This window comes from Rhea americana, unplaced genomic scaffold, assembly GCF_003343005.1.
Source record: "Rhea americana isolate MKP2758 unplaced genomic scaffold, rheAme1 scaffold_298, whole genome shotgun sequence".
Classification (NCBI taxonomy): Eukaryota; Metazoa; Chordata; class Aves; order Rheiformes; family Rheidae; genus Rhea; species Rhea americana.
This window is the reverse complement of record NW_028186421.1, coordinates 686,981-712,168: the sequence shown is the minus strand read 5'-3', so window position 1 is coordinate 712,168 and position 25,188 is coordinate 686,981. Positions and strand designations below refer to the sequence as shown.

Here is a 25,188-nt window from a genome sequence, read left to right as displayed (position 1 = left end):
CCGCGCGCAGGCGCACCGCCGTCCTCCCACGGGGAGCAAGGGACGCAGCGGCGCTCCCCGCGCCTTCTAAGGCGAGCCCCTCGCGGGAACACTTCCACCCACAGCTAGAAAGGTGCCGCTCCGGAAGGCCAATCAGCGCGCAGTCACGACCCCCTGACCGCTGGCCATTGGCTGAGGAAGCGGGAGGAAGACGTTTGCTGGCCAATAAGCGCACCCCGTAGCTGACAGCGGGGGTTTTGGGCGGCAAGTCGCAGGGGTTCCGCCTGCGCGGAGAGCAGCTCGGGCGCATGCGCACGAGCGGCGGCTGACCGCCGTCGTGTTTCCGGCGGCGGGGGCGTAGGGAGGCGCGGCAGGGGCGAGGGGCAGCGCGGGGAAAGAGTAGAATTGCAGGAAAAAGGAGAAGAGACTTTTACAAGCCCCTATTGGCAAGAGTTGTTTGAGTGAAATCCCGGGGTACCTGAGCTTGGAGACATGAGCCCAGCTCCCTCAGAGGACCCTTGGCTGCCCCAGCTTGCTGTGCTTGAGGGAGCCTTCCCTCTCCTGGGCCAGCTCCCAAGGCCTGTGGCACTGCGTAGCCATTTCAAACGCACTCCCACCAGTATCACAGAAGTAGTGTGACAGGTGAAGGAGCACTGTCCCTGAGGGAGGTGTTGCAGTGTGATTTCTGATGTAGTAGACACTAGAGAAGTGATGGGTCTACTTTGGTTGGAGCTCACACCTTAGAGACTTTGCTTTGTGAGTGCTACTGCTCAGATGGTGGCTTGTTTCTAAGCTGACTCACTAAGCCCATTAGTGGGATAATTTTACATCTAGATGAGTGGAGAACCTCTAGTTAACGTGATGTCTGGCCTGTTGAGACTTTCCTATTAGTGTATGCATGGTTGTGTGATGCCTGTGATAACTATCATATGTTGAGACATCTGGTCTTTCCAAAGTACAGTGATAATACTAGTTTTCATTCATTTGTCACTTCAAAGGCACTTTACAAATATAAACCCAGAAAGTTAGATTGTGGTGGATGTGTCACCATTTTACAAAGAGGAAAAATGTATTGGGGCACACTTCTCTATAGCATATTCTTAGCAGGAGCAGTAGTTCCTAACTCCCTGGGAGGAGTCCAGAAACTGGGAGGTGCTATGCTCAGGGCAGTTGGTCAACTCTGTACCCCAAGGCCTGGTAGCTCTGTCTCCTCCCAGTCAGCAACAGCTTGCAGCATGGAGGAGCTGCAGTGCCATAGAGCCTGAAAGCTTGGCCTCCCCAGTAGATGACCAAAGAGGGTTTCGGAGCACTCTAAAGTTTGACAAATGCTCCTTAAAAGATACTGTTGCAAAGCATCTCTGATTCAATAAATCAGTAGTTTGTATCTTTCACGGGCTTTTTCTGAATTTTCTAATCAGTTTTAGCAGCAAAATTAGTTACAAGATTGGGCCCAGATTCTGAGCACTTTTAACTGAACAAGTCATCATGCTCTAGAAGTCATAACCTTGCTGCTTAGAATGTGTTTACCTATACAACATAGGCTAGGAGTTAAGAAACTTCTTATGGTCAGTCCACACATGTGGAAGCTTAGGGCAATTAATGGCAGAGCCAATCAAATGACCTAAGGCCTGGCTATACACTGAGAATTACAACCTTGAGTTTTGCATTTATGCTTCGTATGCATTGCATGGTGTTAATTATAAGCCTAAAATAATATCCACAGAAACCAATGTGCTGAATGGGAAGATGCCAAAACTAACAAGTGAGAAATACTACTAGGAGTGTAATTTTAGCTTTTGCATTTTTTGGGGGAATGTGAGGATTTAAATCTGGGCTGCAATAGCATGTTTATCTGTGAATGGCACTCTACCTTGAGTCCTCTCCTGAAGTTAGGGACCACTTTCAGCTTTCTTACAAACCATAACTAGAATAACTTCAATTTATCCTGATTGCCCAGCAGTACAAACATTCACTCAGATGTATAAGGCAGTAATATACACTTCCTTTTCATCTGCATGGATGTGAATCTGCATCACATTCCTGTCTTAAAAGTGCCCTGATTGCCGCCAGCCAATTGTCGTTGTCTGCCCCAAGTGCTTGGTTATTGTCTGAGTTGTAATCCCAAACACCTCACTGCCACATTGTCTGCTAGTCTTTGTTTCATAAAGAATGCTCACAGGCCTCATTTGGTAGCAAGGGCTTAGCCACAGTTATTGTCTGTAATTATTCCAACAAGCAGATAAAGCACACATGCCTGTGAAAACACACTGCTACAAAAACATGTCTCCAGGGCTGATAAAAGCTTGCATGGCTTCTTATTGCCCTGTTTATGCAGTGATCAAAACAAGTGTATATTAGATTGTACACAATTTTTCATGTCCACATTCTACCTCTGTCATCAGCACTTAATCACTCCCTGTTTAATGAACATACTCCCATTACTTGCTTTTGACAGGACTGCATTTTTTTACCATGTACCTAATCTTACTATCATATTCTTGTGTAAACAGTTCATCTATCCATCACACCTTGTACTTTGGTTAATGCTTTAGCAAACCTTTTGTGTGAGTAAACACACTAATCAATATACTAGTGAGGCCTATATTGGATTTGGCAAAGAGAGAGTCTTGTCAGTCCTTCCTATTAAAGCTGTTCAGCTCCTCATGAAGCACTAAGTATCAATTGGATGAGAATGAGCTGGAAAGTAAGTATGTATGACTCACTAYCCAACTGTCAGGTCATTCACTGATCTTGAAAACTTAGTTTTCAGTTGTTCCATTAGCATTTGTACTTGTGAAGACTAATTTCCTACAGAAGGTGTATGACATTGCACTAACACTGTCTTCCCTCATTTATCCCCTACCTCTCTTCCCCAGTTCTCTCTTAGCCTCGTTAAGTCCAAATACTGTCAGTTCCCTTTTCTAGAATGCCACTTATTTAGGTCTCTCTTTACTATCAAGCTACTATTTTTTTTGTTTATGAAACCACTAGAAAATGTCTTTGAAGACTGCCAGATTTGTTCCAAATTTGATACTCGGTTTAAATGTTACTACAGCAAATGTCTGAAGTCTTTGCAGAGAAAGATGCACATAGACAGACATATGCCTTCTGCCCTTAGGAATACAGGTTAATATAGTTGGACATTACAGAGGGAACTGAATGCAAGTTTGCAGAGACCTAGCTTATCACTGCTGTGTCACTACACCAGAGCAACTCTAACATTTTGCTGTCTGCTTCGCTCACACTTTTTAGCTCCTCTTTGTGTTTAGTGATGTGCATGGTGACAGTGCATGGGTCTTCGACCCCTAGCTGCCCTCCACCTGCTTTGCACTTCCATCCACTAGTGAGGCCACAGCTCTAGATGGAGGTGTCTTTTAGCAGATCAAACATTTCTATTTCCAACATAATGCCGTTTTGCTGCCTGACTTACTGCTCTAATTGAAACCTTATCTTTCTCCCTCAAAAATGAGATTTTTCCATGAACTCAATGAATGTGCGAGACTGATGTATGCTCAGGATAGTGTAATAGACCTGCCACTGCCAACATGGTGTTAAGAGGAGAGAAAAGTGACTCTCAGCACTCCTCACATCCTGTTCCAGTTTCTGCTGTGGCCGAGGCAGCTAGGACTRGGGATTTGCTTTTTGCTGCTCTTTCTTTCCACCTAGTTCTCCTCTGGTCACTGATGGTCACAGCACTGGCGAACAGCAAGGGAGAGTCTCACACGCTACCCTTGCTGTGGCTGTGCTATGTAGTTTTTCTAAACAGGGAAATACAGTTTTAAATAATTACTCTATTTTTACCTTTTTTCCCTCCAAGAAAAGCTGTCATAACAATTTAAATGAACGATTAACATATAATCAAAATGATGCAATGTACCTACAAAGCCAGGGGTACGTCTTGGAACTGTTGGTAAAAATTTACCCATCGTAGTTACAGCAATTAATCGTGATAACTGTCACACAATTATTTATTTCACTGATCTTTGCCTTATAGAAACAGACTTCTACTAGAATATGGCCTCTACTTTATCATCAGCTTCCAAATATTTTAAACATTTATTTGTTAGTAATCTTTCAGTTTTGTTGTTGCTATGAAGAGTAGTCAGTGCTATTCATTTTCTTTAAACTTCATTTTAATCAGGACTACAGAATAATTATGTGGTGTTATATTAGCAGCTGACAAATAATTACATTAAATACTTTTAATTCTGGTGCCTAGGACACATATCTTAAGCAATTGTGGGAAGCTCAGACACTCCCTCTTTTTTTTTTTTTTTTTTAATGAACCTGGTGATCACTTTTTCAGCCAAAATTGCTTTGTAAATTTAACTRACATTGGCTAATGTTTTGGATTGACCAGCAGCACATTTTTTTTAGCAAATTAACTGTATATCTTCTCCTTCCTTTAGTTCGAGTAACTATAAGCACAACAATCCATTCTTGTATTACTTCTTATTTACTATACTTACAAAGTATAGCCCTATTACATGGGAAGCGCTTTCCAAAAAAGAATGTTGTAGGCCTTTTAGTGCTTGTTTTTCAAATCCTAGTCTTTGTGATATTTACCATTTGTATGTAACTGTCTCCTAAAGTAGATATAAAGAATAAAAAAGAATATAAATAAAGAATAAATCCATGTAGGAACATACAGAAAAAGATTTGCACATAGGTTAAAAAGCTGAAGGCCCTGGAAAGTGAAAAAATGTGTATTCATTATTTGTGCTTTGTCATTTACAGTGGGGATGTTTGTAGTCATGCAGATAATATACGGCAGATGTGCAGTATTCAGAACTACCACGTTATCTRTAACACAGGATTGTGCACAGGCAAAAAAACAGAAGTATTCAAGGTGGTATTGCAAAACAAAATCATACATCTTACTAAACAGATTTTGTCGTCTTAATTTTATTGAATGCTACAAATAATACATAGCAGTTTCTTGAAATAATTATCTAATTGTTTAGTTGTTCATGTTTGATTTTTCTGCCTAGTCATTTTAAAGCAAGTTAAAAGGTGTTTTAAATCACACCTTACCTTCCAAGATAGAAACATGGCTCAGTAACAGCTCCCTCCTTTAAGRATGTCCCCTTTAATAATTCTGCAGTGGTATTTCTGTTGTGGTTCCTCACATAAAATGTTAGAGGACAGCAGTGGGTTACTTTGTTCTTGTTTTTTAAAGAATGGGATTGATAATTTACTCTAATTTTAGACTTTGACTATTTTGGGCAKTTGTATTCGATCAATTGAACCTTGTACCAGCAGCTTCATTCAACAGTCTTTATGAGCATAAATTCTCTCCTGGGCTTTCATTTTTTCTAAAGAAACTCATGCATTTTACACACTTAAAATTTGTATTGTGTTGTATTTGTACCATTTACTGGAGTATTTGTACACCAACCACTAGTTAGTGCTGGATTTTTTTTTAAAAAAAATATTATTATACATTTCCATTCATCTTAYTCATAGTGTTCCTTAGTCTTTTACTGTAAAAGTTCGATGATTCTGTAAAATTTGTTTGCTATTATCACAGAAAGCCATACTAAGACCAAGTACATTGTCCTGAAGTACAGTCCAGGAGTTTGTCTGTATCAGAAAACTATCAGAAAACATTTAATCTGTTTCGGTGTGAAACATGATTTTTCTCTCAGTGATACCAAACTTTTTGAAATACAGATTTAAACAAACGAGTGAGTTTAACAGCAGATTCCCTATAGAACTTAAAGGCTAAAGGTCAAATCACTGAAACTTGCCACCTGTACATCACAGATCACCAGCTCATACCTAAATGGTATTTACAAAGTCAGCAGATCGGCCAACCTAGAGTAGGCCAACATACCCGTCTTCAGGAAACTAAACTTGTGTCAGTAAGCTGTGTCACTGTTATCAGTCTCAATCCAAAAGCCACTAATGAACTTCATTCATTAAAACCACATACACATTTTTATTAAGTATATGTGTTAATTTTATTCCTGGCAAGACTAAGGTTTAACCTGACCTAGAGGACTCGTTATCCCTAAGGACGTGACACAGTTCTAACAAGGCATAATTCCTCCCTCAAAAGGTGTGATCAGTGTTCAATATGATTTACTTTTTAACGTATGATTGCTCTTTTTGTTGTAAGGTGGAGGGATAGACATTGTAGACCATTATTTTAGGTGTGTATTTCAATTATTCTGTTTGTTTCAGGTAAATGAAACAAGAGTTTTGCAGATAGAGAAGAATCACATGCAGTACGTGCCCAAATCACTGTTACTAATTACACTCAGCTAGATTGCTCTCAGGAGGACTACCTGACTGCTCCCAGAGAAAGCATTTTGCTTTTACAGTCAGTCAGATAATATGTGAGTCAGTCTAACAGATACAGCTCTGTTATAGCTTTGTACCTGGTCTGCGCCACAGTAGGGTCACTGATAAGAAGCCAGAGAGCAGTAAAGTGAGACAGCCAACAAAAAGACAAAATCTCAAGACGGAAAACGCAGGAAGTGGGCTGAGCTAAGGACCAGCTAAAGACACTCCCCTGTTAGAAACATTCTACCACAGGACGCCAGCTGGGCTTAAGCAAGGTGCGTAGACTACTGTGCAAGGCAGAAATGTGGCGGTGTGTGGGAATGTTCTGCTGTTACGAAAATCCTTAGCGAGCTGCGGCTGGATGTGTTCAATCTAAAAATGTAGAAGTGTTATAAGAGTATAAATATTTTACCTTTGTATTTTAAAGACTCCCCATAGTGATGTTACTAAGACAGTGTAATGTTTACTAATGTTCAGCAGACAGGAGATGGTATTTCCTTAGTATCCATCAATAAGTTAGAAGCGTTATCCTTTCTAACTAAGAGAATGTCCAGGTTCTTAGAAAATGTTAAATTAAGTAGAATATTAAATTAAGTAAATTAATTGGAAATGTTAAATGTTTAAATTAAGTAGACCAGTCTCAGTTTCACCATTTGTACTGTTATGTTTGGGTGTTAAAATAAACCTTGTTATGAAATCAGTAAAATAACTATACTTTTAATATTTTTTAAAATCTGACAAATTATAGGATTTCCCCTATAATTCTTGAACTTCAAGAARGCTACAAAAGAGGAAATCAGTCTAAAACCAGGAGTGTCCTAAGATGCAAGGCAGAAAAGTTAATCAAAAAGACCTTACAGTGTGATCGTATCCCCTGACATTTTTTGTAACATTCTGTTGCCTATTCGTAGGAAAACAGAAGGTTAGCAAATTTACAACCATCTGACTTAGAATCATATAGGCAAAAAGTAGTAGCTTTTGTTCTGTCCCCTTCCCTCCCACCATCAACAAGAGAAATTAAAATAGGAGGCAAGAGCCATGCTATTCCTTCTTGGAAGCAACAGGAACTTCATATTAAGCTAATATAACGAGATTTCAGGTTAAACTAAGAAGAAAGAAGTAGCAAGCTAGTTAAGAAGCTGATGCAGCCAACAAGAATCTCCATTGGTGCATTTGTTCTTTGCTTTTAAATTCACGTTATTTTGTATTTAGATTTTTTTTTTACTGATAAAACTGATTCTGGATGATCTAACACATAGGACTCTCCAACTGCATGAATGTGACAATCATCATCTTTAACATTGCAGCTCTGGAATTCTTGAACATGCACCTAAATCTTAAATGAAATTCCTTGACTATCCACAAATGACCAATGTGCCTCTAAAAAGACTTCATAGGCCAATTTGAGAATATAGGATTAAAGGGTGTGTCTGTGCAGGTAAATAGAAGTGGGATCTGCTAGTAGCAGCTCCAACCAGCTCATTCCAAGACAAATCTTAGGTAAAGCAAGCCCTAAGGAATGTGGATGTGAATCAGTTTGTGCGCTTGACCTTGGACCCTGGTCGTCTTCTCTGTAGCTTGCTTTTATGTAGCAGACATAGTTGAAGTGATTAGGACAAGTGTCTTACAGGGATCCAGCCAAACAGGTGAGCTCTACTGTATTGAACAGCGCAGTGGGAAATATGCTTTGCATTGTCTTACATTTTGCTATATAGTATATTTTGTAGCTATACCTCCAGGCAGCTCAGATCACTTGGTTTTCCAGACTGTTTGCACTCTCCTATGGGGTTTTGAATAAACTTTATGAACAAGGATTGTATCATTCCTTAACTGTTAATATGAAAGCAGTTTGGCTTGGGCTCTTGAGCAAAAGTTTTCTCAGTCCACTGATCTGAAAATGTTTAATTTGACTATATGCTCTTTTATATCTTCCCTTATCAGAAATAATAGTAGTTTTCTGCCAACAGCTTGGTAGGGCATAAATGTCACCCAGTTTGCTCTAAATACAGATATTTCTCCTTTTTCCAGGTTGCACTTTTCTTTCTTGTGTCAAATTCTGGGCTCCTCAGTACAAGAGAGACATGGAGCTACTGGAGAGAGTCCAGCACAGGACTATAAAGATGATTAGGGGACTGGAGCATCTCTTCTATGAGGAAAGGCTGTGAGAGCGGGGCCTGTTGAGCCTGGGGAAGAGAAGACTGAGAGGGGATTTTATCAATGTCTACAAATATCTTAAGGGATGGTGTCAAGGGGATGGGGCTGGACTCTTCGGTGGTGCCAAGTGACAGGACAAGAGGCAATGGATGCAAACTGAAACACAAGAAGTTCCATCTGAATATGAKAAAAAACCTCATTACTGTGAGGGTGTCAGAGCACTGGAACAGGTTGCTAGAAAAGGAGTCTCCTTTTCTGGAGATACTCAAAACCTACCTAGACATGATCCTGTGCAACGTGCTCTAGGTGAACCTCCAGAGGTCCCTTCCAACCTCAACCATTCTATGGTTTTGTGATTCTTGATGCTTGGAAGATTCTAAAATGCTCTCTTACACTGAATTCTGTTGGACAGTGGTAGTTCATATATTTCTTTCTTTCCTACCCATTACAAGATCATTTTGAGTTGTGTTTTATATGTTGGCGCCTACTTCCTATTTTGTTTGTTTTCTACATTTTCTTTTAGCCAGGGTGGCTTCTCAAACACTATAAACTTTTTTTAAGTTTGTGGAATGATGGCATATTCAGCATCCACTGGGGGCTCTCCAGTCAATTCCTAGATTTTGTTAAAACTGCCATTAACACTTTAATTTGTCATTTATAATCAATTGCTACAATAGTAACCTGAAGTAATTAGCTTTGTTTTGAGTGACTTTTCCATAATACTTACAAAGCCAGAATTCTGAGGAGGCTCAGGTAAAATAGTAATAGCTGAAAAATACATTTTCCTCTTCCAGATCTGCCAGTGTTTCTCTGCTGTGATGTAAATTCTGCTTGCCTCTCTATTCCAGGAAATACTTAGGAAATGAATCTGTCATTTTTTTCTGGGCTGTAACAAAAATTGTTTCATGCTAGGAATCAATATCCTCCCTACATCCCATGAACAACATTTTTGACATATGATAAGAGAAACCACTGTAGTCAGAGAGACACTGAAGCTTAGGGAAGGAACAAACCAATCCTAAACAAAAATAAATTAATATTTTTATATCTGTCCTATACAGAAGTTATATCTGTTTTACAAATGTCTAGGAAGTTGACTATAATTTATCTAGAAATGCAAAATATTTACTAAAAGTATAATTAATTTTCACATAAATTTAATTCTAAAATAGATTTTGAATCATGAAGATATTGAAATTCAATAAATACTATCACAGCATTTGAATTTATATAGAAGAATATAAGAAAAGCATGTTTTAAATATTAACAAAAGCACAGTTTCACTGTACTATGAAACACAGTTTTGCAGTAGATAATAGTTTATTTTCAGTACAACAGAAAATCACATTTGTTTGCCAGAATTCTAAATTCATAAAAACTGTACTCAGTAATTTTTTAAAGGCCTTACTTTAGTTGTATGATCATAATCAGTTTTCAAAGTGTTATGTAATGATCTAAAGTCTCTTCAGTGCAGCAAGGAATAGGAATATATTTCTCATAAATGGTATTCTAGCTTGTCCAGCTTAATTGGAATCCTGATGGTAAAGTCACATACTCAGCATGGAATTTTATATAGACTTGATGTGATGTAGCAGTAAAAGGTGCAATGTTTGTATCCTAAAATTAAAGACAAGAAAAATGTGTAAAATTTTTTAGAATACCAAGATCATTTGGAAAACCCAACTGTAGCACAAAATCTAAGGCACAGGTAGGATCAAAGGTTGAGGACCTCAGGTCTGTGCTAGATACTACTGTTGCCTTTCTCCTAAAAGGTGTTACAAATATTTGAATCACAAATGAAGCAACTAAATTCAGACAAAATAGTTTGCTGATGCCACCCACTAGATGTCATTGTAAGGTCTGCATTAAAAGGCTCTGGAGGTGCTACAGAAGCCTTATGCCTTCATCTTTACTTATCCTTATGGAATTTGCATGAGAATTGGGGAAACAATCTTAAATATTCATAAATGAAGGTTCATCTTAATCAATTGCAGAGACACATACAGTAGGGAAAACATACCATCCCACAGAATGGGCCGGTGGGTGGATAGCTGGCATCTGGCCCATTGTAAAGGATCAGATAGTTGCTATTGCAATCCCCTGGGTCATCGATGCTGATGAAATCAAAGTTCACTGTGACAATTCGTCCCTTGGGTACAGTAATGGTCCACGCACAATCAGTGTTGTTCTGGTACGTTGCAGGGTAGCTAGGACTTGCAAATGAGCCAGTACTGCCATACAGTGTTCCTCCACATCCTGGAAATGGACACTGTTAATTAGCTGAAAAGCTCAAAAGGTTCACAAGGTACTACACAACGTAGTGTATCGGTAAGGTATAAATTATCAGCCCTGAAAAACACGGAGTGACACTGTGAGCTGGAACAATGAAGATAGATACGCAAGCCTTACTCCAAAAAGACACAAAACTGAGGCTCCAGTTTTAACATTCTAAGAGGAATATAAAATATACATTAGACCATCAGTGACTATTAAAAAACCAAAATCCTGAAACTCCTTGGTGCAGGAACCAAAGTTTTTAAGTTTGCCTTTGCTCAGATGAGTGCCCWGCTACTCAACTAGAGACAAATTCTCTTTGGCTGTTCTTTGGAATGAAGAGTAGTGAAGAATCATCATCTAATAGAAAAGAGCAGAGAACAGCTCAGACATAATAACCATACTAAGTCAAAACACAGGCCATCTATACCAGAGTTAAGTCTCTAACAGTGGGCAGAAGTAGATGCCCTGACAGAAAGGTAAGTATGTAGGGTAAGAGTAAGCATGTGGAGATCATTGCCAGATTGCTCTCAGTCTCCAGCATTTTCCAGCTTCAAGAGATGGCATCTTTGTATTTAACAGTTTTTATCAGCTTGACCTTCCATGAATTTGTTCAGTTATCTACGAGTCTATGTAAATTTGTACCATCCTATGGACAGGAGTTCCACAGTTTAACTGCATATTGTTTTAAGAACTGTTTCTTAACAGCCTTATTTGTTTTGAACTTGCCATCCCCTGGCTTTATCTGAGGACGTCTCGTTCTTCTATGGAAAAAGTCAATGAACAGTTGATCACTATTCACCATCCAAATAATACTCATAATTTTACAGAACTCAGATTAAAATGTCTCAGCCTACAAAGACCCTTATACAAAAGCCATCACTTTCACCTGAATGTTTTCCAGTTTTACTGAATTCTTTGTAAGAATAGCAGACCAGAACTGTGCACAATATTCAATGTGTGGATGAATCATAGATTTATACAATGGCTATCTATTTTGCTCTCTTTTGCTTTCCTAATAATTCCTAGCATTGTATTTGCCTTTTTGACTGTTACCGAGAACTGACCTCATTTTCTCATAGAACTGTCTTTTTTTGTCCCCAAGAGCTTGTTCCTGAGGGCTAGTAATCAACTCAGAGCCCATATTTCTTTAGGTAGAGTCAGAATTGTCTTTTTTCCCTCTCTACATTCTTCATTAACACTTTCCTACATTAAACTTTATTGGCATTTTATCAAAAAGCAACTCAATACTGCTAGTTTTTTTTGCATTGCTTTTCAGATGACCATTTGATTTTCTGTCTTTAATAACCTATTGTCACCAGCAAACTGTGTTACCCAACTATTCACTGTCATTTCATTGGCCATTTATAAATGTGTCTACCACACAGTATTATAGTTAGGTTATTCTCTTGAGGCAAATTTCAGTCTTAGGCTTAGCAGTGCCTAGATCCCAGGACCTATCTGGACTACTGGACTACTAAGGAAGTAGACTGAGTCATTACCATCACAACCATTCCGTCTGAAGAAGCATAATAAGCAGGTGGGAACACAAGACAGATGTGCCAAATGTTTTCTGTAGTCTCAGAAGTGGTAGATCCCCAGTGCCCCAGCACTGGAGGCAGAAAGAGTTGCTTACATCAGGTAAATTAGAGCTCATCCCACTGGTCTTCAGGGACAACTGCCTCTCTCTGGCAACTGAATATGGTGGACTAGGGTGCTTGAGAAGGTTCTGAGTGTTGATGAGGCAGAGCTCAAACTGAGTAGTCTGAATTCCACTTTTCTATGTATACAATTGCTATGTATACAATTTCCTCTGTATACAATTGCTGAGTGGAATTACTTTGTTATTATAACCTTACCACTTGATGACGAAGTCCAGGTAATTTCATATCCATCATGAGCCACTGAAGTATCACTCTTGAAACGAAGGTAGACAATATGATTTTTAGGGAAGATGGGACTGGGCACAGTGTTTCCACAGAATCTGCCAAGTAGTGGTGATTGCTCATCACTCCCATTTCTGACCTTCAAGGGACACAAGAAACCCTGTCAACATTAAATATCTGTGCRAATTATACATGAGTACAATTATGCAGTGATAGAAGCACAGCAAAAAGTGTGTATGGACTTGCACACATACCATAACTGTCATGCTAACACTTTTATTTTTCCTACTAGATACTGTCATGTAGAAGGGAAAAGTGACTTAACTAGTCTGAGCTTTGCAAGCAGTTACACAGAACAAGCATCATCATGGTAGCTAAATTTTATGGTGTGGTGCATCTCCTGACTGAGAAAAATTACTTAGTTACTTAGTGGCTAAGATGTGCTTTCAAATGTAAGTCCATGTTTTACTTCTCATAAGAAATCGTAATATTCTAGATGAGAAAATTAATACTTTGCCCTACAGACTGCTCCTTTCCCTGGTCACATAAGAGACAGATCATATTACATAACTCACATTTAATCTGATTTTTTTCTGAGCTATAATAATGATGATGTACAGAGCCATTTCCTGAGACAGTAAGAAGGCTAAGAAAGGAGAACAAAGTAATTATTCTGCCACAGACATCTGATTTTTGTCACCTGATCAATAAATAGGGAAATATTCAACACCCTTTCAAAGAAGCAGTAGAAGTTACACAGGAGTGTACACTTTCCTTGACACCAAATGCCTTTGCAGGTATCATGCACTTGTTACTGTAGCTTATTTGCCTGCTCTTTTTTTAAGAGAAAAAAATCAAGTAGATAGACTCTATTGCTGCAATGAAAGTAATGAAATTTATGGCTTACTGTTCATCCACAGATGTTAACATCAAATTAAAAGTATCCTAACTTGTTCTGTAACTGCATGATATCAGCAAGAGCTAAGTGAAGATGAGTTAACTGATAATAAAACTATGTATTCATTTGGTTTAGACTTGCATAATGTTTAACTTCTTACTATAGCATCTGAGCACTTTTACCATAAAACCATAGCAATAAATTAGTTCCTAATGTCAATTCAACTTAACCTTGATCCAATCCTGTTACTGTCCTCTGACTTTATCAGACTTTGAGTCAGGCCCAGAAAGTATATATACTTGCTTGATACCTCTAAGAAATCATGCGAACATTGGATGCTGTCCTGCAGACTGAAAGCATGGAAAAAGAGAGAAATTGTGTGATTCAGTGGAGCTCGTAGAACAATAGAACAATCTATATTATTGGGGTGATGATCAGGCCACCCAGGGCTCTTCAGATAACCAAATGACTGGTTATACTCTCTGCTGCAACCTTGAGAAAAAATAAAAACACATAAGCATTTCAGATCTCTGCATTGCTTTTTACTATATGGAGTCAGTAAAACAAATGGTTGGCAGATGTTCTAGACATTTGCTCAAGCTTACCTATAGCTTGATAGGTAAATCTAACTCCATTGTTAGCCATATATTCATCTGATTTGAAAGTCACAATGGCAGTGCGGTCATAAGAATAGAAGTCGGGGACAGAAAAAGTTTCGGTGCCACAGAATCTATGGACTGATCCTTGGCTGTGCTGGAATTCAATACATATCACAAGTTACTTTCATTTAGTCATTTAACACAGTTTTCTACTTACCAGCTTGAAGTGAGTAGTAGATCTTTCAGTACTTTCTATACCAGTTAAGCTGTCTCATGTTAAAGTTCTCAAGGAAATCACTTACTAATGTCTCAACCTCTTTCTTACACTCAATGTGATGAGAAGCAAGTAAAATGTAACAGTATTTTCATGCCAAAATAAGAAACAATGAAAGACGGTTTAGAATAATGTAATACAATGGACACATTGTTTCTTTTCTGATGCCTTCCTCAAAAACTCTTCTTGGCATGAATATCCATTTTTGTCATGGTTTTTGGATGGAAGCAAGTACAATCAGTTTATGAGAACCTGCTGTTGGCCAGCATTTTATGAGTGTTAAGTTTGGCAGCTCTATTACTTGGTGCAACAGTGAAAATTTGTGTAATACTCAGCAGGTCAAATTCAATGTGTATAATTTGCTTCCATGAAATCAGTGTACTAGTTGCATGCCTTAAGTGAGACAGAGTTCATAATGTTTTGGATTTACACCCTCATCCAGAATAATCAATGAATCTATTGCTAATCAGTGGCCTTCTCCTCTCTTTGCAAAGCATGAGGAGAGCTGAATGTGAGTAGCTGTGAATAAAGCATGGTATCAACTGTAACTTTCCTACCATTGGTGAGTCTTGGAGCTCTAGGTAGTTCTGAGAGCAGTCTTGGTTGGAGTGGAGGTGGAAGGCCTCTACCACCAACCTGACTTGCTGCTGTGGAGGGGCATCAATGATCCACATACAGCGGGTAAATGAAGGATATTCATTCGGGAAGTTAGGTGACGTTGCAGTCAGGGAAGTGGAAGTTGCATTATATGTTCCTCCACATAATCCTGTTTAAAATAGCAGTAAGAACATCACAGAAGGAAAACCTTTCCAACTGGGAAAAAGAGATTACCTATTAAACAAACTTATACTGGACAGTATACTTTTTTATTTACCTGTGATTCTCTAGAGAAAAAATAAGGTAGAAAACATTCTATTGCGATGTCTATGTATGTCATGAAATGCAGATAAATGCTTGGTCACTGTAACACCAGGATACCTGTTAGCAGTTTAGGATAGCATGTTCCTGTTTTGCACTCCGGTCTGACAATACCCCTGCAGCCAGAGGAGACCAAAGAGAATCCCGCTGGAGTCCAGCAGTGCGGCTTTAAGCTTTCTTATATTGAAGCGCTCTGTAGAGCTATGCTGAGGACTTTCTTCTCCCTTCCCTGAACCCTGTATCTATAACGAGTTTTGATGATTTACTATTTAGGTGTGTATTTCTCCATAAGAGTCGTAACAGTATATATTACACACATATACACATAATACATAAACATAAATCTATATGTACTTACGATCCACTGAGGTGTAGGTAGCATTGAAACCCTCCCTTTCCACAGAATTATCTGTGACAAATTTCACAGTCAAGAAATTACTGGTAGATAGAAAAGGAGCTGGCAGCACAGATCCACAGTACGTGCCAGCTAAATTGGCATTTTCATTATCTCCATCATATAGCTGAAGAGAGAAAAGCATACAACCCACTAATATTTTTGGCACAACAAACAAATAAATAGAAATCAAGTTCTCTGACCCCCTCGACATTACAATTTTTCTTACTTGAAAGCACAGAAGGTGCTTTTGTGCTTTAACAGGATGTTGTTGATGACTATAATTCTTCACCATCAAATTAACTAATTCCGGTGGATGGTATAAATCTCATTATGGAACATTCTGGTCTCATTTCAGCAAGTCAATCAAAAATTTATTCTATTTTAATTTAGTGGTTTTGCTTTTATTTTTTATATGGAAACTCAAACTCTTTTCAGTGAGAAAGGTTGTGTTCATCAAAATGTAGAATTCATTGCTCTTTACATTGAGCATTTCTATATGCTCAGCTGGTTCTATAGCCATCTTCTGGATGTTAAGATCTTTGTGGATCTTGTTCGGGAGCACTGTACTATGTAACTTATGTTTTATGTGCTCATTGCCAACAGAATAGCTTTCAGAGGTGAACATTCAGCATCAAGATTTATTTATTCAAATTTTAAAAAATCAAAGTCTTTTCAAGTGATTTGGTATAATAATGAAATCTTCATCTTTACTTCCTGAGTGCTTGACTTTTGGTTTGTTTCCATTCTGTGGAATGGAAATATATACTCATTTTTATGGCAGTCTGAGGACAAAAGCTTATACCCGTAAACAGCCAATGTCAAAATTCTCATTGGCTTCCAAAAAGGCAGGATTTCATCTGCAGTAGCAATCTAACCAGCTGAAAAATTATATTAGTAATTGAATTTCTTCATAAAAACATTTTCTCTTAATTAAGTTTTAACCTTAAGGTTATGTCCTCATGGACATATTCTTGTTAAAATACATAGCTATCTTACTTTGACATAATCATATCGGCAAGTTCGAGCAGACTGTGCTTCAAGGGCAAATGAAATGAAGGTGAGGTTGATCAGTTTGTTTTCAGGTGCAGTTATGATCCATACACATTCCAGATTTTTCTCATATCTTCCATTCGTGTTGGAGACTGGAGAGCCAAAGCTATAAGCTGAATTTGTCAAGTAACCACCACAGCCATGCTGAGGTCCTGTTAAAGAAGAAACTTTTTAAAAGCAATTCCTGGCATTTATGTAATCTTCAAATCATTATTGTCAAGATAGCAGCTTTCTCTACATTATAGAATATTACTACCCCATCCCACAAAGACTATTTGAACGATTAAAATGCTTACAGCACAAACAGCTTTAGGTAGATATGGATTACAAATAGATCTGATAGAATTAAAAAAGGCAAGAGCCAAAACATTCAGCATGAATGATTTACTCCACAAATCTCTGGCCTATTTTATTATGAACTTTGAAGCTAAAACTCTTATGACTGAAATGAATGCTGAGAAACAAAGAATTGTGATGGGTTAACGGTGCGTTTTTGATTGCTTAGGTAGAGATTCCTTAAAGAAACTGGATTAGTGGAGACTGGATGAGCAGCAAATTCTAGCCACTAGGCTCATATTTTTTGTTGAATGTGAAATCTGTTTCTACTTTGAAAATACAGCTGTTTTTTTTTCTTCCCCCCCCCCCTTTTTTTTTTAAGAAAGTAAGCAGACAGAAGACAGAAATTAAGTAGCAGAATAATGGTTATAAAGCATTTTAATTCTTACCTACCACTAACAATACTTGGACAACAGGGGGCACTGAGTTGTTAACTTTCAAAATCTGGTTAAAAATTGAGTGGCTTATTTTGCCAATACAACCTTGTTCCAGTGGCACTGAATTTGGCAGCCTATATCTGGGACCGAGACTCATATTCACTCTTTCTGGCAGTGCTGAATTTTGTGGGAACTTATAGATGAACAATCCATCCGAAAAGCAGGCTACTTTTCATTTGGATTTCACAAACAGAGCTTAGTCCATAACTGTAGTTACTCACTGTGAAAATTTGAACACTATAATGTTTTCAGTTACACTGAAATCAATGCCTTTTGGACAAAACCAATTACTCAGAAAATCAGAACTCTCTTATTACATCTAATCACAAACAAGCAAAAAATAGAACTACCTGAAGGGATACATTTTTACTTCTTTTTTCCTCCCTATTTTGATTTCTAGAAGTTGGGTTGGCTTAGTAAAGCTGACCACTTTTTAACTTTAGGCTTTCCCAGTCTCTATGGGGTTTCTTGACCAGCTCAGGGATTCAAATAAAGTGCGTTTCATACTCTTGCTTTTGGCTGAATCTGATAAAGAGTGCTTGTAAACTGTACAGAATGAAGCAGTAACTGCATGCAGGCTGTTGTCTCCCACGGTGAGTGCTTTTAGAAGAGCTGGATAAGCAAAAGATGCTTCAGCTGTGGATAAGCAACAGGAACATAGTTTCGTAAGTTCGTTTGCATGTGTAAGACTTGCCTTTCTGGCCCACATACAATGACTTCACCTTGACACACTGGTGTATTTCTAGTCATAGAAAACTGGCACTGCGTGAGCTACAGTATTACAAAAGATCACTCTGGAGTAAAATCAGCATCCAAGTATCAAGATTGCATCAGTAACTATGGATTGGAGACAGCCCAGTCCTGCCAGACTGTAATGGTTAAATCAGTGACTAAGAATAAATATCATCCTGCTCTACTAACCACAGCTGGAAAAAACTCCACCCTAGAAAGAAGTTAATTTAAAACCAAAAGCTTAATAACATGGGATTTAAGCCTTTGCTATAGCTAGAAATGAGCAGAAGAAACTTATTACAGGAGCAACATGAAAAAGTCAGGATTGTAGTCCAGTTTTGTGGGCTGTTCTAATAATGAAATCAGAAACTCAGAGAAGTGTTAATGTAATTCCAGTGCCACTGCAGAAGCTGAAAACAACCGTGAGGGAAATGTAACCAATAAATCATGATCTTACAAATATCCTAGGAAGGAGGAAAATGTCAGACAAGAATGTGCCAATTGCACTAAGAGGGCATTTTTGTTTTATTTTTCTCTGGGTTGACCCTTCTGTATGATTTATTCTAACCTCTTAAAGTAAGTTTCTTGGAGCTATTTCCTGCTCAGCATTTTGGACCTCATCCATACAACATACAGTAAGTATAGAATCACTAAGCATAAATCATAGTCTAATTCTCCAGTCCTGCAATATTGAATCTCTAGTGATATACAGGTCAGCACATCTTACAAAGCTCCCCTTCCTCTTTCATAGTTAGACTTGCAAACATGCCAGTCAGAACATTGCAACAGTAATTGGAGCATTGCCGCAACTAATGCAACAGGGGAGGTTTCAATGCTGGTTGGCTTGTCCTTTTTTTGGATATCAAATGTCTGGGCCTTTACAATAATGCATTTTATTGCTAGCTGTGCAGCTATGAAGGCAGCTCAGTTGACCAAAAAATACAGATATGGGCAAGCCATAAAATGGATCTGACAGAGAGAGAAACAGGCCAAACCCTCATTATATGAAAAATATTTCTGGCTAGTATAACCAATAATAGCATCTAAGGGGAGGTAAATAAATAAAGGTATAATTTACAGTTAATAGATACGTGGTTTCATCATTAGCTTTCACAATGTTTAGCCTGCTCAGCCAGAGTTGAATCAAATGGTTACAAGACAGTATATAATAAAAAACAGCTAGACAGGAAGCCAACCAAGATATCAAGTAGCCTTGCATCAAGCCAAATAAAGAGAAGACCCTGCTGAAAAATTTATTCTTCTACCTTTGTATTTTTCAGTATTAATCACCATTACATCTGACTGCAACCACTAAAAGTCACAGAACAGCAAACCCATGTAGGTCTGTGGGAACTCCCACAAGTGAAGGAAGAACCAACTACTTAACAGAGGAGAACTCCCTGTAACAGAGGAACGTTACTGCACAGCATTTTAGCCAGGGTGCAGTTCGTTGTTTTAAAAATCATCACCATTCATGAATAGAAGGCCATATAGTAGCTGCCATCATTGATATTTGTTGTTGGATAACACAACCAAAAAGATCATAGCTAAAATTTAGGCAGAATCTGGGACTGAGAATTCTGTTAGTTTATAGAAGAACTTCTTGAAAAAGATCATCATCTTAGATAATAAAAGACAAGCTTGATAAAAATAATGAGAAATGTACTTTATAGAACAATATTTGTGTGGGCAGGTGGATGGATTACATGGCTGTGTTGCTTCTCTCTCTGGTTTCTTATTTGAAATACAAATCATAAGGTCATCATAAATCAGATTGTAATCGTGTCCTCCTGATAAACAGCTTGCCAGAGAGCACAAATTATCAGAAGAACTAGGACAGACACTGTCATCATTAATTGCTTTTGGTGAAAAGCATTAGCGAAACTAAACGGCTGAAGGACCATTTAGAAAGGAAGGAATTGAAGGTTCACTATGGCAAATAAAAATAATTACAGCAGAGAGCAAGCACATGTTTCTCTGCTAGAGTTATATCCTCTAGATGTGAAACCAAGATGAAGATGAATCTTTGAAGCTGCTGCCTTTGAAGCACAGCCAGGATCATTTATACAGGTATAGATGCAATGAAAGCGAGCCTACCAAATAGTTCTAAATCAATTGGAAACTGCTAAACTGATGACATTTCAAAACACAGCAAATGAATTTTGCTGTTCTTCTCTAATCACTAAGAACAGCAAGCCCTATAATTGTCTACCAAAATACAGCACAGTTCAAAGTTCTAGCTCTGCTTAAATAGAGCCAAAAATCCTCTCCAGGTTTCTGAATCACATTTGATCTCACCTAAAAGCATCCCTGGGAACTCTAGGCTTATGTCTGATCTGAATTAAAAATCAGGGGAAGCCAGGATTAACTCTGCCAAGATCAATGCCTCCTGTCTTAAAGGTCTTTAGAATTTCCAGTGCAGAAAAGAGGCTGTACCATGCTGTAATAATTACGTCATAGCTCCTTGGATCATGGCACATACCACCACGTACTGTGGTACAACTCAGAACTATGTACAACTCAGAAATCATACTGTCATAATGTGTCTTATGGCTGATCCTGAAAGTTGGTTAACCCTCACAAGCTGAGATTTCGAGGTCAAATTCCAATGTGTGGTAGCCACTGTATAGACATCGTCACTCTGCACAGGCAGGCCCCAAAGCACCTGCAACATTTCAGGGAGAGACTTCAAAAAGCACAGGGGTCCTTTCAATCTTCAGCCTGGCCTTTAAGCAGGAAGCTATTTTACCTGATGGTGCTTGCAGGGACGTTCAAGACTGCAAAGTGCAAATCTCCTGTGTCAGAAGGACATCGCAAATGCAGCCAGAGGAGGTTCATATACATAGGTTTTCTGGCTATTGGCTCATCCCAAATACAACAGCCAAGCCTGTCGCACAGCCAAGCTCTCTGCCAAGCTTGTCCTACTTCTGCTAAACTGTAATAGATGTCTCATTCTATTTATCTCCTTGATACTTGTMTCGGAGAGAAGAGGCAGACATGCAGTCTGGCCTCATTCTAATACTTTCCTCAGAAAAATTGTTAACTGCATTAACATATCCGTTGGCATTGTAACTACCTAGCCCTTAGCAGATCTTTTTTCCAATGTGAATCAGAAATGTCTGTATTGCAGTACAGATTTTCAATGGAGGAAGTTATTGACTTTAGTGAAACTAAGACAATTTATACCAGCAGAGATTTTTACCCACAGTTGTGTGAAGTGCCTTTATTCTGAATATCTCATCATCTTTTAACCGTTTTATCACTACAAAATTATGGTTAATCACTGTGTCTAAAAATAATTTTTCAACTCCTCATTTTTTCCAGATCAGTCAGAAATTTCATATTTAAAATGTCTACCTCTTTTCTTGTCTGTCCAATTTGAGTATGCTGAACATCTATTTATTTTACTTTGGGAAAATAAATGTCACAGACATTAAATAACTGACATTTCTGAGAGGCACATATACACTGTCCCTTAGTTTAACAGATGTGTTTCTTCAGAAATATTGAAGAGAGGTATTTTAACACTACAAATGCCTTCTAAATTTAATCAGACATCAAGCTGATGCATACTGGTGTATATTTTTTAACCTATTGATGTCACAAGACATTTACAAACAGTCTGGAAACTGTGATATTTTATGAACAGATATTATGAGTTTGTTAAGGATGTTGATATTTTTTATAGACTATAATAAGATCAGGAAAAGATATTATTAGCCATGATTGATTCATTGTTCTATTAGATTAAGGTATTCATGGTTAAGCCACAACAATGTAATGAATCTGAAATGTGTAATATATTTGGTAGAAAATTACGTGGATTAAAAGTCTAAAGAAAGCTTTGCAAGAACATATTTGAGTTTCAAGACATTTGCTTCCCAGCTTGACCCTCTGCAGAACCACATTCTAAGCCCAGGTTGGATATCTGGATCTAATCTCTGGAACCTGATCCTACTGGGCTGCCAAATCATGCCAGGCACTGCTGGTTTTCTGAAGGCATGAAAAGATGCACTGAATTCAGCAAAAGCGCTCACATGGTACAGTCAAGGACCCATGCTTCTAAGATTTTCTTGTTGGAGAAGAAAAATTTCCAATAAATCTGAATGAGCTGACCTAGAGTCTCTGTGTCCTTTCCCAACTGACAGGACATAATTGCTGTTGTCAGTACAGGTCACCGGTGCCACTGACAGCAGGCACTAAAATTACTAAAATTATTTACATTAATCACTGCAATGAAATACTGCTGGTGGTGTGAGAATTTAGTAATTACTCACAAAAAGAGACCCTACCTCTGTCYATACAGTAGAATGATCAAACTGGTATTTTACATCTTATACTGCCCATTTGAATGTTGTGTTTTCAGTGATTCTGAACAATCCAAACAGAATCAGCAGAAACTGCGCATACCGATCACTGCTGAAAATCTGTGTCTTGACATCAAATACAGTGAGCCAGGCTTTTGGTTCACAGTGCAGAACTGGACTTACAACTATATTAGCCAAAGTTTTGTCTTGACAAAATAAAATAGCATAAAAGTGCTGTCAAAATTCTACTGGATCTATTTTTTAAGAGCACATTTTAATTTCATTAGAGGAGAGCATAACAGTAAACCTATTAACGACAGACACTTAGTGTATTGTATTCCAAACAGGAAACAAGTAATTTAATACATATTTAATAGAATAAAAGAAGACAGATGCCTCCGGTAGGTTACAGATCATTTTGTTAGGAAGGAAAGCATATAGATTGTCATCTTTTTCTACAATATGTATACAGGATTATTTATATGAATTACCTATTAATGCATTTTTAGTATATCACATAGGAAGACTCCTTTTTCCAAATATTTTTCCTCTCAAATCTATCCACTTGAGATTTGTTTCCTATGCAAAACAATTAATCTTCAGAAACGCTCATTTGAATAAAAAGGACTGAGAGATCCTAGAGGGAAAAACTTGGCAACATGAGAACAATGAGACTGAGCRGAGGCTCCCCGTCTCTCTCACACAGGATGGGCTGTTTGCATTCCAACAGCCTAGCGGTTGCCAAGGGTTTTGGAGGCATTTCTTCTGCCTTGGAGCCTACAACACTATTTTTTCYCACTGTTGCCACCCTGTTCTTCTTGCATGTCTCTATCCATCTGGTTTCCCCTGTCTTGTGTTTAAATTGTAAGTTCTTTTTTACAGCAGATTGTTGCTTCACTTTGTATCTGTGTTGTGCCTAGCACAGTGGAATCATGGCCCGTGAGCTCCTGGACCCCACAGAAATGCAAAAAAAGTGATGTTATTGGTATTAATATAGTGCACTGTATTGCTCTTTCACAAAGGATCAATGTGAACTTCTGCACACTCACCAGGAGATAGTGCAAGAAAGGAGATGGGAAAGAGCAGACTGCAGCTTGAAGTCAAACAGGACTTAGGACTGCAGAAAAAAAGCAATTTTCTTGATCTTTCCTACTTCCTGACCTTTCTGCTTCTTGCAAATTCATGTGGCTTCCTAAAACAGCCCCAACGAGCAGACCTGCCTTTCATAAAACCCTTAGACCCTTTCTCTGATCATTTAGAATGGGATATATTTTTCATAACTGAGACAATGGGGCTATGTACATGAGCAGAGACCTGCCAAGCAGACAGAAATGATGTGCTGTTAGTAAGGTCACAGCTACATCGCCTAACAGGGGTTGCTGACTCTTTAAAAACAAGGAAAAAAAAAAAAAAAGACCTTTTACACATCTTCTCAGCCTTGGTATCATGATCCTCAGAGGAATCACAAATTGAGGTGAGAGGGTAGATGGGAACAGGCAAAAGCTCTGTTTATCACTAAAGCACAAATTCGCTGTTATCACAGCAGGGACAGCAGAGCTAAATGAGGTTTTGTTCCTGCCAGCCAGGGTCACCTGAAAATCTCAGGTCTCCTCTTGTTGCTGGGGATCAGGAGAGCTTTGGCCAAGTTACAAGCTCAGACCTCCAGACTTCACTCTTCAGGGAGAGATCTTAGCTCTTTTTCCTTTACAGAGACATCTGATGTAATGAAATCTCTTAAGCTTGTATTGATTTATCTCTTCTCATCATTCTTTTATTGATTGCTTAGAGGAGCACACACTCACTGTGGTAAGGAGGTATAACTCTCATTTTACAGACTGAAAGCAGAGGCAAAAAAAAGGTCAGTGGTAACTAAGGCAAGAGGAGGAGTCTTTCTTTCCATAAATCCAATGCTTGCAGCAAGCTGGGATCCCCTAGTCAGCTCAATTCATCARCTTAGCTTGAGAGCCTGTCCAGTGATTCCAAATATGAGACCAATAAGTCTSCAAACATAGCAACAGGGTTACTACTCTGTTGGAAGCAGAGGTGGTCAGTGAATTTATAAGCCCTCAGAACTACATGAACAAGGGTCAAATTAATGTTATTTTGTACTTTCTGTTAGTTTGCTGCTTCTGCCTACTGGGGGGAATTCAATATTCTAATGCAGGATGAATGCTGCAAAGAAATTGCTTTAATTAAAACAGAGCATGTTTCTCTACACATATTTCAGGRTTTAACTCTTAGACTGCCTGGTTACTGTAGATCTTACTAGGCTTCTGTAGGTTTCCTACTTCATCTACTCTCTTCTCTCTCACCATACTGGTTATCAGACTGAGTCCCTTGAGTCCCTATTAATAATATTAACAAGAGATGAACAATAGATAACCCTGGCTTTTGGCAGTATCCCTGAGAGAAGCCTAATCAGGAAAGAAATTGGAAGAGCTTGTAAAGAAAGGAAATAGTTTAGTTTAGCTTGCTACAAAAGGGTTTACTGTTTCTGCTTGCTTCTTTCCACACATAATCGGGGTCACTCACAACATTAAACAGAGTGCAATAATTACGTTATCCAGTTGTGCTTCCCTAGGGTAACTAGAGAATAATGTACTCTTTGTCTTCCAACAGAGAATGAGGCTTGTTGTTGCTCTACAGATTCATATTCCTT

The 25,188-nt window shown here is 38.4% G+C and overlaps 1 protein-coding gene across 1 annotated transcript in view; it reads right to left on the bottom strand.

Moving 5' to 3' along the window:
• Nucleotides 1–9,717: 9,717 nt before the first annotated feature.
• The window catches only part of CUBN (cubilin), a 143,555-nt gene continuing 128,084 nt past the window's right edge, over nt 9,718–25,188 (bottom strand). The window contains exons 60-67 of the mRNA XM_085309431.1: nt 16,664–16,869; nt 15,629–15,791; nt 14,910–15,118; nt 14,085–14,232; nt 13,790–13,971; nt 12,555–12,720; nt 10,442–10,677; nt 9,718–10,038 (exon numbers count right to left, since the gene is read on the bottom strand). Coding sequence (XP_085165557.1) covers nt 9,931–10,038; nt 10,442–10,677; nt 12,555–12,720; nt 13,790–13,971; nt 14,085–14,232; nt 14,910–15,118; nt 15,629–15,791; nt 16,664–16,869 — 1,418 coding nt within the window. The 3' untranslated portion in view covers nt 9,718–9,930. The remainder of the gene's footprint in view (nt 10,039–10,441; nt 10,678–12,554; nt 12,721–13,789; nt 13,972–14,084; nt 14,233–14,909; nt 15,119–15,628; nt 15,792–16,663; nt 16,870–25,188) is intronic.